This window comes from Astatotilapia calliptera, chromosome 1 (genome assembly GCF_964374335.1).
Source record: "Astatotilapia calliptera chromosome 1, fAstCal68.1, whole genome shotgun sequence".
In the NCBI taxonomy this organism is placed as follows: Eukaryota; Metazoa; Chordata; class Actinopteri; order Cichliformes; family Cichlidae; genus Astatotilapia; species Astatotilapia calliptera.
In genome coordinates this window covers 29,752,995-29,766,732 of record NC_137422.1, presented here as the reverse complement: position 1 = coordinate 29,766,732, position 13,738 = coordinate 29,752,995, and the positions used below count along the sequence as shown (strand labels likewise).

Genomic DNA, 13,738 nt, shown 5'->3' with positions numbered 1-13,738 from the left:
GTTAATGGGTGCAGCTTTCTTACCCAGAAATCCCCTTTTGGATCCAGAAAACCAACATGATGACACTGCAGTGGCTAAATCCATCTTTTTTTACACTCTGTGGCCTCTGCATGGATGCAATTGCTTCAGCTTTTGTACATTTTGTCTACAAACAGTGTTTCTAAGTACCTCCTCCAGTATGGCACCCAGCTCGGCCTTATCTTTGGGGCTTGCTCTTTCTCTTTCCAGCCACAGCAGCAGCTCTGGTTTTCTGTAGGGTTTGAGAGCCAGCAGGTGGACGATGCGATCCTTCAGGGGCTTCTGCATTGAGGTCGCCATACTGCCATTCCTCCGGTTATTGACAGAGTACTTGGAGAAGCTGCTATCTGAGGCAGGGAGTGGGCCTGGCCTCTTCTGGTACTTGACACATTTACCTGAACACAAAGTAAAAGAACAAGATCTACGATGATGCATCAGTCCGCCTGTGATTTAGGATGGATTAACTTAGATGACATTACCTCAAAAGATACACACATTATGTTAATGAATCAAATCAACATCTAATTATAAATACTTTGTATGCCTCAAGGAGCGGGCTTATAAAAAGCAGGATATTTCACATTTTATTGCAGGTGGCAAAACAGAAGCCTGTTTTGCATCAAGCAGTTTTGAGAACTACCTGAAGAGCTCCTCGTTGAACTTCATACTCTCCTTTCTTTCCATCTGTTTGCATTCATATTGCTTATAGAAAAGCTGAATCACTGTATTAACCAGCCAGTGGCCAGGAATGCAACATTAACTTTGTTTTTCTTGTATTGCTGTTTTAGCCTCTTGAGTTTTCTCAATATTTTTTGCCTTCTTGTGGATTGCGCTAATCAGCTTCACAAGTGTTTACTTGACATTGTTTTATATTTTGCCGTCCAGTTATAGACAGAATGGATTTTAGTGTTGGTGTTTGCATGTTGCATGTTTATTTTTTTGGCTATAGTTAAGAGTTATTGGTTACTTGACTCATGTTTTACCAAGGTTAATACTATTTGTATTGCTACTATACCAATCACAGTACACCTACATCTCTCAAAAGGTCCTCTTATGCTGGTAAACCTATAACCTGATAACCTTTTCTGTGTTAGGAGCTAAAAATGTAGTTCTGAGAACAACAGTTTTCTCCAGTTGATGCAGTAATTGAATTCAGTCTACATACAATATAGCACAAGGAAAACACCAGGTGCATGCCTTTGAGATCGGATTGCAGTGCAGTTTTGTTCTGTTCTTTGCATGGCTTTGAATCACAATTTAGTCTGCCAGGGGTCTTTTATGTTTTAAAATTGGCCAGATTATCTATCATCATTCTTTGTCTGATTTCCTGTCTTTACTCCTTACCTGCTCTATGTAGCTTAATTCATATTTTATTAAAAGAAAAAAGAAAAGAAAAGAAAAAAAGGAAACAAGGGGAAAAAGACAAGAAAATACAACTATGCAATTTTAAGCAGGGATACACTTCTGGGACAATTCTGAAATACTTTGTGGGTCATCCTGTGGAATTACAAGCACCGTCTTACTGGGGTCAGAATGTAACACAGCCACGCCTGGTGGATTCCTGAGGTTAGAGAGAGAGAACCCCAGCAATCAGACAATCTCCTATGCAAGCTGGCGACTGTGGGAAGAAAGAGCTCCCTTTTTACAGGAAGGAATCTCCAGCAGAACAAGGCTCAGGAAGGTACAAGGAGAAAAGAATCTTAAGGCAGTGAGATCTGAGATAAAATAAACAGATTTAAAAAAAAGTGATGAACACTTTACTCGAGATATCATCTGAAACCTGCTATTTATAGATCAGACTTGCAGCTACTTGTCCTTAGATGTAAAGATGCCATTGATTATCGCTTGTATCTCCAGTGAAGACAGATGGGGCATGTTAGAGCAGTGAAAGCTACGTCTCTCTGTGCTAATCCCATTACGGGTTAATCTGCGCTTTGCAGGTCAGTGACAGGAAAAGAAAAAGTAAGTCCAACAGATAACTTCATGCATATGTACTTCTGTTAGTCATTTATCATGATGAAAATAAGGAGAATTATGTTATAATGTCATGGGGATTTATGGTGTGCCAGATACGTGCTTGATAGGGTTTGGCTTTCTTCCTAATAAATTCTGTGAGAGTTACAATTTATACTGCTTTGTCATGTTCACCTTAAGATCTGATGTTACACAATCCATGCAGTAATCTGGTTTAAACCAACTACAGTTGCAGCTTCCCTGGAGCTTCAGCACTGACATGGGGGTCCAGGACAGAGCCAAGAAAAAGTTTTGCATAACCGCAGCAAAGTTTAGCGAACAGGGAAAAAACACAGAAGGTAGCTTTCAGGTCATAGTTAGTAAAACCTGCACGTCCCATACAGCTCTCATTCTGCAATAATCTTTGTTTTAGAGACATGGCTCCATTAACTATACTTTTCAGTTGTATTAATGGTAAGGGCCTGGCAGTGAATCGAAACTCCCTGAAATTAAAGTTTAAAGACAGTTTCTGACTTTGAACAATGACAAACATTAAATATCGGAGAAAAGGCTTAGCTTTTGTCTTGGTATAACCAAAAATACGGCCTACGCATGTGGTTTCATCGCACATCAAAAACAGGAAAGTATCTGGTTTTTAGCTTCAAGCAATAAATAAAGGAATATTTTTCAAGGCAAATATTCCTTTTACTTTTATTGGTGCTATTATATTTCTATTTGGGTTTTTATACAGCCTCTTTTGTATCCACATCCAAATTGCTGATCCCTCTCCAACTAAAAAGCTATTTGGCCCTTCCACATGAAAATCTGCAGATGTATCATCTTCGATTTCGGTTTTCCTGCCACAGAAGCCTTTTGCTTAATCTTACTTGGATGTGTTGCTCCAGGTTTGATCTCAATGGCAGAGCGGCTCCAACTGTCCTTCTCCACCTGCGACATCCTCTCGCGGGTCATCTGGTAGGAATCATCGGTGGCACACACAGTGATCTTGTCCTGGATGCTGCCCTGACCTTCCAGCTGTTCGCGGCCGTCACTACAAAATAAAAAACAGCCAGCTGTTGAACTTCACGGCATTCTGCTGCTTTTTAAAAACATCCTTTAAGTTATCTCAAAGCAGGATGGCAGCGCAGAACCTTTGCAGCAGAAAGTGACTTTGTGGCGGAATCTGGCTAAACCTGTGGTTGCTGTATGTTATGTCACTGTCTAGATTTAGCTCTGCAGCCTGTGACATGTGAGAAAGGCTATATATCTTGGTTCAGAGCAGGACAGACCATGTAGAAAAACCGCCAGGATTAACTTGGCTCCTGTCGGCATGCTTGCAAAACAAGAATCATCTTGGCCAAAAGTAAAAAGTTAAAATAAGAACCTGAGCTCCATTAATGGAGCAAATAAATCAGAGATTTACAGAGCTGCCAAAATCCAACAAACAAACAAAAACAGAACAAAAAAAAAAAAAAAAGTAGCAATTCCTGCTAATTTGAGACATTTTCACTATACAATAACATAAGTGACCAATGGCCACTCTTTCACTCTGTCCTCCAAATATCAAAACAAATGCAGGGGGCAACGGGAGCAAGATATTGCTGTCATGCTGATGTGCCGTTTCTCTTGGCTGCAGTAACTGGCTGAAATGAAAGCTAGTTAAAGTTCAGGCCACAATTAGCCATCTGGCACCAAGAAGCTGCAACAGAGCATAACCTTTAGTTTCCAAGCATATCCACTCCATAAATAAAGCAATGCGGGTCTCAGTAATGAGAGGTTCGGCCCAGAAATTTACAGGAAATTACAAGTGCCCCATGGTCTGTACGGTAAGATGCAAGCAAACAGTCTCTTCTGATTTGCGAGCATAGGGAGACAGTGTCTTCTGAGGTTATGAGCCACTACAAGAGGATCAGACCACTTACACATCTGGAAGCTCAAAAGTGTACTTTGCAAAATTCTCCACAAATGATGCACAAGCAATACGCAATCCTTCTTCATAACCATTTATGACCCACTGGAAGTGGGTAGTGGTGTACTTTGTTTGCATTTTCTTCTACATTTGGAACATTTTTGGGCCACAACCTTCAGACAATACGTGGATGCCAGTAGCCATGTATGCAGGCAACCAGCTATCAGACTGAAGGGGGCTGAAAATGTGGATTCAGCAAAAAGCAGTATTATAAATCTTCCAGACTGAATCTGAGGCTGGCCTTCACCCAACCAGCCTAAATTGTTGATGCAATGCAAGATGGATCTTGGTTTAAACATTTTTGCAATCCTTTATTTTTCTTTTAGTTTCTTGTTCTTAGCTGATAAGAGGGTTAAAAGTTGGATAAGTTGTCCTTACAGAGAAGCTCTTTTGCATACTTTTGTTGTAATAAGTGATTATTTGAGTTGTTGCCTTCATATCAACCCAAAGCAGTCTAATCATTCTCCTCTGACCTCAACAAGCATTTTCATCCAGAGAATTGCCGATCTCTGCATATTTTATTTTTCTGACCAGTCTCTGTAAATCCTAAAGATAGTTGCGCTTAAATCAGCTTTCTTCCCCATTCTGGTGGTCTGTTTGAACTTCAGTTTACATGCCTAAATGTACTGAGCTGTGGCCATGTGATTGGCTGGTATGTGGGTATGAAGTTTGTGTGTACATCTATTTGGTCTTAATAAGTGATAATAACCAACATAAATGTTAGCAGCATATTTTAAGTCTGCAGGTGGTTCACTGGGGTTGTGTGTGTGTGTGTTCTGGCAAATTCGGTCAGGCATATTGAGCGAGAACTTTTGGCTGCGCTTATCCAGAGAAGAATAGCCAAGTTTGAAGCTTTAACAAAGAGTTCTTTTTTTTAATTGAAAATATTTGCCAAAATTCTTTGCTGATTAATGTAACGGGGAAAAAGGGATTTTTGATTAGTCTTCCATGGTGCTCAAAGTTGGATCTTGATTCAGTGGCGATAATAGTACTCGACTTGTGAAAACAAGTTTCGGATTCATACCTCGACACATACTGATGGATGCAGTCAAAGCTGGCCTGTGGCTGGTCTTTGCTGTCGCTGGACAAGTAAAAGGAAAAGACACGGAGGGCAGAAGGAGACTCTGAAGTGGGAGCTGGGATCTTGATGTACTGTGGAGAAAACAGAGGAAAAGATTTTTATTTTAGCAGATGCAAATAATAACAAAGTCGAATGAATGACCAAGTTGCATAAGCGTGTTAAACGCACCCACAAAACGATAATAAATGTATTCCAGGTTTTCCTGCCAGCTGATTTTGTCCTTAAAACATCTTATGTAAATATTGTGTGAGCGCATTACCCCGCAAAGTAAAAGAATGGTTTTATTGTTTCATTTGACTGCCAGCTAGTTGCTTTAACTTATCATTTTCCTAAGAGATTTAGCGTTTTTGATCATATTTCAAACTGTCAACTCATTGCAGGGAAAAGCAATTATCTACTCAGCACAATTTTAGGCAAGCTGATGCCAGATGCATTTAAGCCAAGAACACGGGACCATCCAAAGTCAAGGTTTCTGCAATCACCATAAATCAGTGAAGTTTTTATTTTCACAACACAATGCCACAGAAATAAGACTAAGTAACATGCACAATAATGCATAATACCACCAAAGGGAATTTACTTTATTTCATCAACAATTTTACCCAACAGGATGTTAAATGGACAAAAAGCAGACTGAGACTTTGGTTTGTGTGCAAAAGTGAACCCCCCCCCCCACCCCAAAAAACAAAACAAAACAAAAACAAACAAAAAAAAAACCCCTATACTGTGCACTGGCTGCCCAGCACAGCAGAGCAGACACATGCAGATAGCATGGTTTCTACAGGAAAGGGAACAACGGTGAAGTTTACCATGAGGAGGATGGGAGGAGGATAAATAAAAACATTAAAAATAGCACACAGAAAATTGGTGCTTTGTGTATTTTGACTTCTCCTGTGCGACAGGGGCTAAGCTAAAACCTCCAAAGGGAGGTGCCCAGGAGACATCCTAACCAGATCACAGAACCACCTCAACTGACTCCTTTTTAGCAGTACTCAGCCACATGATAGGATGTGGTTCTGTGTAGAAACTACGGACAACCAACGTACTGCCACATGGTGATCTTGAGGAAAAGGTTCCTTTATCTTGTTCCACCACCACAACACAAATTAGAATTTCATTTATTCACTGTAGAGCTTACATTAAACTCAAACATTCAGTGACTGAAATTGGAAACATGACAGTACGCCAAATCCCTTTGGGGTTGGGTCAGGAAGAGGACCTGACATTAAAAAAATAAATTAAAATAACAATATTTGTTGCTACCTGCTGTGGCGACCCCTTATGCAAATAATGGAGCGGCTCAAAGTAAGGCAAGGCAAGTTTATTTATATAGCACAATTCAACAGCAAGGTGATTCAAAGTGCTTAGTTTCTACATTACGTTACACACAATGATAAGTCATTAAAACAATTAAAATTCAAACTGGAAGTAACAGCTCTCGCTCCTTTGAGCACCCCCATATTAAATTGGCAAAAATGGTGCAAAATTCAGCAAAATCAACATGGTGGGCTTCCTGTTGGATCTGGAACGCAAGTCGTTTTTTTACTGAACTTTACTGAATTTTATTTAATTTAATTTTGTAGGCGGTGCTATGGTTCTATTTACAGATTTCGTTCCTCAAGCATGTGTAGCTCTTCAAAAATGCAATTCATTTTTATAAACAACAAACAGAGCAATTTCATTAGCACCTTCATACTGTTTGTTCCCCCCTAAAAATCACACTCATGTGTGCACAGTAGTGTCCTACTGCACACAGGTTGGAAAACGCATACTGAAACCAGGCGACATGTCAAAGTCTGTTAGAGAAGAAATCTGCCAACGCAATGTGATGATTATCTCTGGGGTAAAATGTGAGAGATGAATAAAAACAAAAAAACAAAAACACTACAGTTGCTTGAGAACAAACGCTTGGACTATGACAAATGAGAAATACTGCATTAAAATGACAAGGTTTACACACCTTTTAGAAAAAACAAACATCACTCGCTTCATTTTTTTGTTTTGTTTTCGTAGCATTTCAACACAGTCTCGCATGTACAATGAATCACACACACACACACACAGTTTCTCTCAGAGGTTTTAGACACTTTGTACTGCTCTGTAACTTTAAATAAATCTCCTTGGGTAAGCAGTGTTTTTAAGAGTCCGCTCCACTGAGGCGTCCATAAGATCTCCTGGCAGACTCAGTGGAGCGCAGCAGAGCCAAGGCTGCAACCTCCAGGGCAGACCAATGCATGTGAGTGTACACACACACACACACACACACACACACACACACACACACACACACACACGGAAAAGGGAGCATGAGAAAAAAGTTAGGATCAACGTTGATTTGACCACAGAAAAAGATGTAATTGTAGGTCTGTGAGCAAAGTCCTGAAATATTTACTTTCATTTATGGGAAATTTGTAGAAGTTTTTTTTTTTTTTTGAGGGGGCATATGAGTGAGTAAAGGCCACTTCATCAGCTACAGGAAATACAGTGACTGAGTTGAGTCTCAGAGTTCAGAAGACATCCACATTGTCATCGCAGTCTCCTAACAGTGGCCAGGGGGTGATCAGCAGTTTCATATCGGCCCATTCTTCATGCTGCTGGCAGCTGTGGCGTCCTTTTGGGTTGGGAAGCAGCTTAAAGTGCAGATATCACGGGGGATTTCCTCTGTTTTCTCCTTTTCTGTCTCCTCACTACATGACTCTGGTTTCATTCAGAACACAATGTGCAGTCCCTGCTCAGATTTTTCCAGCTCCAAGTGTGGACGTGACACAGATGCTCGGGCTTGGGCATTAGCACTGAACGGCACAAACACATACCACAGAATGTAGTTTCTAAGTTACTTAAGCTGAATATAATCTAAATAAAGAATCAGACTCTAAAATAGAACTTATGATTGGTATGCATGCCCTGTTAGAAATTACTTTGTTTTCATTAGGTATATATTTACATTTAAATGGCAGCAATTACACAACTTTAGGAGCCAAAAATGATCACGCTGGTATGAGATCCCTCAGTTTTCCATTAAACTCACATTCTCACATCTCTGCCTTTATTGACACTTTTGCACTTTGCACATGTTCAAATGCGCATTAATGCAAATATCCAAGCAGCCAATCACATGGCAGCATCTCAATGCATTTAAGCTCAAAGTTCAAAATATTAAGAACCATTTATTTATCCCAATTAATGGATGATCAAATTGTTTATTTTGAACGTCACCGAAGTGTCAGACTGCCACACTTTGTAAAAGCAGTAACTTATTTTTGGCAATTCTGACATTTTTAAACCATTTTTCTTGTTTCTTGCTTTTCCCCCACCACTATTTGATATTAACTGCTCATGTTTTTAATTTAAAGCTTCGATTAGCTCAACAAAAGATTAACTCCTTTATGTTTCACCTGGGTGGAAAACAGTTTCTATTGCTTGCCCCCTCTATATACAGAGATACAAATGTTGAGTGCATTTTGGATAAATTAGCAAGTATAATATGGTCTCATGTGAAGAGCTGAAGGTGAGGAACTGATGATAATATATTGTTTATATATCAGTTTTTAAAAATCAAAAGTCTCTACATATCTAGAATGAAGACATATGCTATGTTTTACGTGTGTACCACTTTAAAGAAACAACAAGAGCCTCATAGGCTATTAAACCGAACAAAACTAATACTGTTATAGGGAATTCTGATCTACTCTCATTCAGCTGTGTGGCCCATTACCTCTGTGTATTTGCCTTTAAGTCACCTCAGATGTTTTGCAAGTGTGCAACAAAGAACAGACGTTGGGTCTCTTTTCTTATCAGCCTGCTGCACATGTCTCTACTTGCAGGCTTTCATCACAGGAATTTATACAACCTATATTTAGCTTAACTCGGATGGGACAGAGCAGTTTACATGTAGCTACACAGGTGGATCTCAGTTCCTGAAAAAGTTGTGTTTCTAATTCAGCCTTTGCTGAACTGTGTAATGTTTTTCTGAGATAGTCCTGCAAGTTAACACTGGATGTCTCATTGTTTATAAGAAAATGGAATACAAAAACATGTTGATTACACAGGGGAGAAGACCAAAAGCATTCCCCCCCCACCATAAGACATTTCTGTTAATGATTCATAAGGCGATGCCTGCATTTTCTTCAAAGCAAAAAAACAAAACAGAACAGAACAGAACAGCAATAAAGTTTAAAGTCTTGCAAGTTAAACAACCACATTAGGCACACAAATAAAAATGCTGATTTACATACAGATGTCACTGCAATCACTAACGCTTAGTGCATCTCTGTCAGTCCAAATCATTTTACACCTACAGCTTATTTCACGCAACAACCACTTAAGCTGCAAAACCAGAGAAGCAGCCATTAAATAAGAGCTCATGTTTCATCTGAAAAAGCAGAGAAACAGTCTGAGACAAGCAAGGGAAAAAAAAAATCTATTAGTTGATCAAACAGAAAAGCACTCATAAACTGTTTTGAGAAATATAATTATTATATTTACATCTAAAAGTAAAATCACAATTACAAAAAAGTAACTGAACAAACAAACAAACTGTGCTGCCCAGTAAGACTCAGAGTAAGACTCAGAGCACACTAGATTATTATAGTGTATTATAGTGTGTTGGGGACCATGACCTGTCTCATCATGATCCACTCATGTACAGTGGGGCAAAAAAGTATTTAGTCAGCCACCGATTGTGCAAGTTCCCCCACCTAAAATGATGACAGAGGTCAGTAATTTGCACCAGAGGTACACTTCAACTGTGAGAGACAGAATGTGAAAAAAAAATCCATGAATCCACATGGTAGGATTTGTAAAGAATTTATTCGTAAATCAGGGTGGAAAATAAGTATTTGGTCAATAACAAAAATACAACTCAATACTTTGTAACATAACCTTTGTTGGCAATAACAGAGGTCAAACGTTTACTATAGGTCTTTACCAGGTTTGCACACACAGTAGCTGGTATTTTGGCCCATTCCTCCATGCAGATCTTCTCGAGAGCAGTGATGTTTTGGGGCTGTCGCCGAGCAACACGGACTTTCAACTCCCGCCACAGATTTTCTATGGGGTTGAGGTCTGGAGACTGGCTAGGCCACTCCAGGACTTTCAAATGCTTCTTACGGAGCCACTCCTTTGTTGCCCGGGCGGTGTGTTTTGGATCATTGTCATGTTGGAAGACCCAGCCTCGTTTCATCTTCAAAGTTCTCACTGATGGAAGGAGGTTTTGGCTCAAAATCTCACGATACATGGCCCCATTCATTCTGTCCTTAACACGGATCAGTCGTCCTGTCCCCTTGGCAGAAAAACAGCCCCATAGCATGATGTTTCCACCCCCATGCTTCACAGTAGGTATGGTGTTCTTGGGATGCAACTCAGTATTCTTCTTCCTCCAAACACGACGAGTTGAGTTTATATCAAAAAGTTCTACTTTGGTTTCATCTGACCACATGACATTCTCCCAATCCTCTGCTGTATCATCCATGTGCTCTCTGGCAAACTTCAGACGGGCCTGGACATGCACTGGCTTCAGCAGCGGAACACGTCTGGCACTGCGGGATTTGATTCCCTGCCGTTGTAGTGTGTTACTGATGGTGACCTTTGTTACTTTGGTCCCAGCTCTCTGCAGGTCATTCACCAGGTCCCCCCGTGTGGTTCTGGGATCTTTGCTCACCGTTCTCATGATCATTTTGACCCCACGGGATGAGATCTTGCGTGGAGCCCCAGATCGAGGGAGATTATCAGTGGTCTTGTATGTCTTCCATTTTCTGATGATTGCTCCCACAGTTGATTTTTTCACACCAAGCTGCTTGCCTATTGTAGATTCACTCTTCCCAGTCTGGTGCAGGTCTACAATACTTTTCCTGGTGTCCTTCGAAAGCTCTTTGGTCTTGGCCATGGCGGAGTTTGGAGTCTGACTGTTTGAGGCTGTGGACAGGTGTCTTTTATACAGATGATGAGTTCAAACAGGTGCCATTCATACAGGTAACGAGTGGGGGACAGAAAAGCTTCTTCCAGAAGACGTTACAGGTCTGTGAGAGCCAGAGATTTTCCTTGTTTGAGGTGACCAAATACTTATTTTCCACCCTAATTTACGAATAAATTCTTTACAAATCCTACCATGTGGATTCATGGATTTTTTTTTTTCACATTCTGTCTCTCACAGTTGAAGTGTACCTCTGGTGCAAATTACTGACCTCTGTCATCATTTTAAGTGGGGGAACTTGCACAATCGGTGGATGACTAAATATTTTTTTGCCCCACTGTATATTGTTTATTTCTTCTTTTGTCGCTCATATATTGTGTGTTTTACATTGCTGTGCTTGAGAGACACCGTCGACCAGAACCAAAATCCTACTATGTGTTTGCACATATATTTGACCAATAAATGCGATTCTGATTCTCTGCATCACCTCCTGCAACTCTAGTTAGAGACTTCTGGATAACATCTGGATGTGGATAGCATCTATTCTATCTATTACACACGATAGCTAAACATTAGTCAAACAAATACAAACATTAGTAATTCTGATACTGTAAATCTGATATCTGTACTTCTTTGTCACTCTTAACATGAAAAAGTAAAATTGTATTATTGGTATTAAAGTCTTAAATTAAACCTTCAGAGGTACTCTGTTAGCGTGCTAACAAGCTTAACTAAACTTAAGAACACAGAAAATACTATGCTAAATATTAGCACACGTAACAGGAAATTTATACTTGTGTTAAATGTATGACTTTGGTCATTCGTAACCAAAAACACCCCAGAAACACTACAACATAACTTATGCCGTAACCTGATGTGCACCTCCCTGGAAATGTAACTACACATAGGGTTAACACAGCTCAGAGCTGTTTTGATTGGCCTGTTCAGTACTGTCTAATACTCCTGTGCAGCTACTTTTTCACTGCAGGTTTTGGATTTAATCAGTGACAAAATAATCATCATAGCTTCAATATAATAACTCACTGCTGTCAGCAAATTTCTAGAGGGAGATGCAAAAACTTTCAGAATGGATGTGAGATAATGTACGAAGGAGTCGAAAACCCAGAGGGACAAATGATTGCCTGAATATTCTTTGAAAATTTAAAATGCTAACCACAACAAAGAGAAGCATTCAAAGATGGAAAAAGTCCCCACGTTTTAATTGTATGTGGGTGGTACCACATATGAAACATCGGGACATTGCCAGAAGATAATTAACATATAAAACACCACGTAAAAGCATCAAAGCTGGTAATAGCGTTGGCCATTCATGAAAGTTAGGTTGAAGCCTCTACAATGATTCAGCGCCTAAATCTAAGTCAGTCATAAGCCCGTACATTACTGAGCTGCTAGTGTTGACTGAAGAAGACAAGGAAGAATCAATAAGGAAAAAAAGAAATCAACATCCCACAAAGAGGAAAGGGTTTAAAGTCTGCCTCCAATGGGCTGCTGACTGGGAAAAAAATGGATCTCCCTGTTGAAGCTCAGTCTGGGGGGGGGGGGGGGGGGAGTTCTTTTTTTCTCCTCGTCTTTTCTCATGTTGTGCATTTTCCATTGTTGTTCAGTTCCAGGTCGCTGCTCGTGCGGCTGACCGGCCAGCTACCTAGCCTGACCGGTCTCCCCAATGTGATGTTTGTGTATTGTATGTACGGTCGGCAAGGTCAGTCTCTTATTTGCCCCTTGGGGATAAATAAAGTCTTCTGACTCTGTGTTATCATGAGACACGTTTACATCTCTAAACATTGGCCCCACCCACGAGCTTCAGCTTAACAGCAAACCATTATGTCATAGATCCTACAGTTGTAGAGTCAAAGCCCCCAACTCAAGGAAACCTCTGATCAACAGTCCTTCAGACAGGGCATCACACAGCAGATCTCTGTCAGCTTAGAGACCAATGTAACGTTGGATTCACCAAGAAAACAAGACGCAAACATCGTTCTGCTAATTGTGTTAGTTCATGATACATTTTGTTTGATCGTAATTTAATCACCTGACTCTTAAAAGCCCATATATGCAAATGACATAATGAAATAATGAAGTATTTAAAGTCATAAAGTTAAAGTACCACTCTTTGAATACATAGACAGCCCTCACTGCAGGAGGGGAGACCAGATCACCTCCTCGCTAATTAGCACACAAAACCCCTGAACGACCGATTTAAGCTACTTTCTTGACCTGTGGAGAACATTCTCCAACCCACTGCGATCTGCATATTCAACCTGAAACTCAACCACCTTAGAATCACCTAATATGCATGTCTTTGGACTTTGGGAGGAAGTTGGAGCACCTGGAGAGAACATGCAAACTGCACACAGAAAGCCCCAAAGTGGATTCAAGCCCAGGGCCCTCTCGCTGCGAGGTGACAGTCCTAACCACCCGGAAATAAATTTGTAGTTTTGCCATTTCAATATATTTTATCAACAGAAAACATTTTCTGTCTTATTGCATAATAAAAACTCAAAATAAACACAGAAACATGGTGTTCATGTGAGTTAGACGGTGATGAGTCGTGCTGCTTGATTTGAATATGACTTCCAATGTAATCTGACTTTCACGTGAAGCCTGATAAGCATTCATGGGTGATATGTGACAGCAGGAAGGTGACTAAGCACCACACTTCACAGGACAGAAGAAATTATACTGGTGGTATTTTTAAAAAAACAAAAAACAAACTAAAAATCTGCACATTAACTTTTCTTTTTTTAGCAGCATATGTTTTTGTCAGCTTACAGCTGAGTTCACACAT

The 13,738-nt window shown here is 40.1% G+C and overlaps 1 protein-coding gene across 1 annotated transcript in view; it reads right to left on the bottom strand.

The window, feature by feature from the left end:
- Nucleotides 1–13,738, bottom strand: part of LOC113025017 (RNA polymerase II elongation factor ELL-like) — a 33,854-nt gene that overhangs the window by 6,023 nt on the left and 14,093 nt on the right. Inside the window, exons 3-5 of the mRNA XM_026172359.2 lie at nucleotides 4,965–5,092; nucleotides 2,859–3,022; nucleotides 169–413 (exon numbers count right to left, since the gene is read on the bottom strand). Coding sequence (XP_026028144.2) covers nucleotides 169–413; nucleotides 2,859–3,022; nucleotides 4,965–5,092 — 537 coding nt within the window. The remainder of the gene's footprint in view (nucleotides 1–168; nucleotides 414–2,858; nucleotides 3,023–4,964; nucleotides 5,093–13,738) is intronic.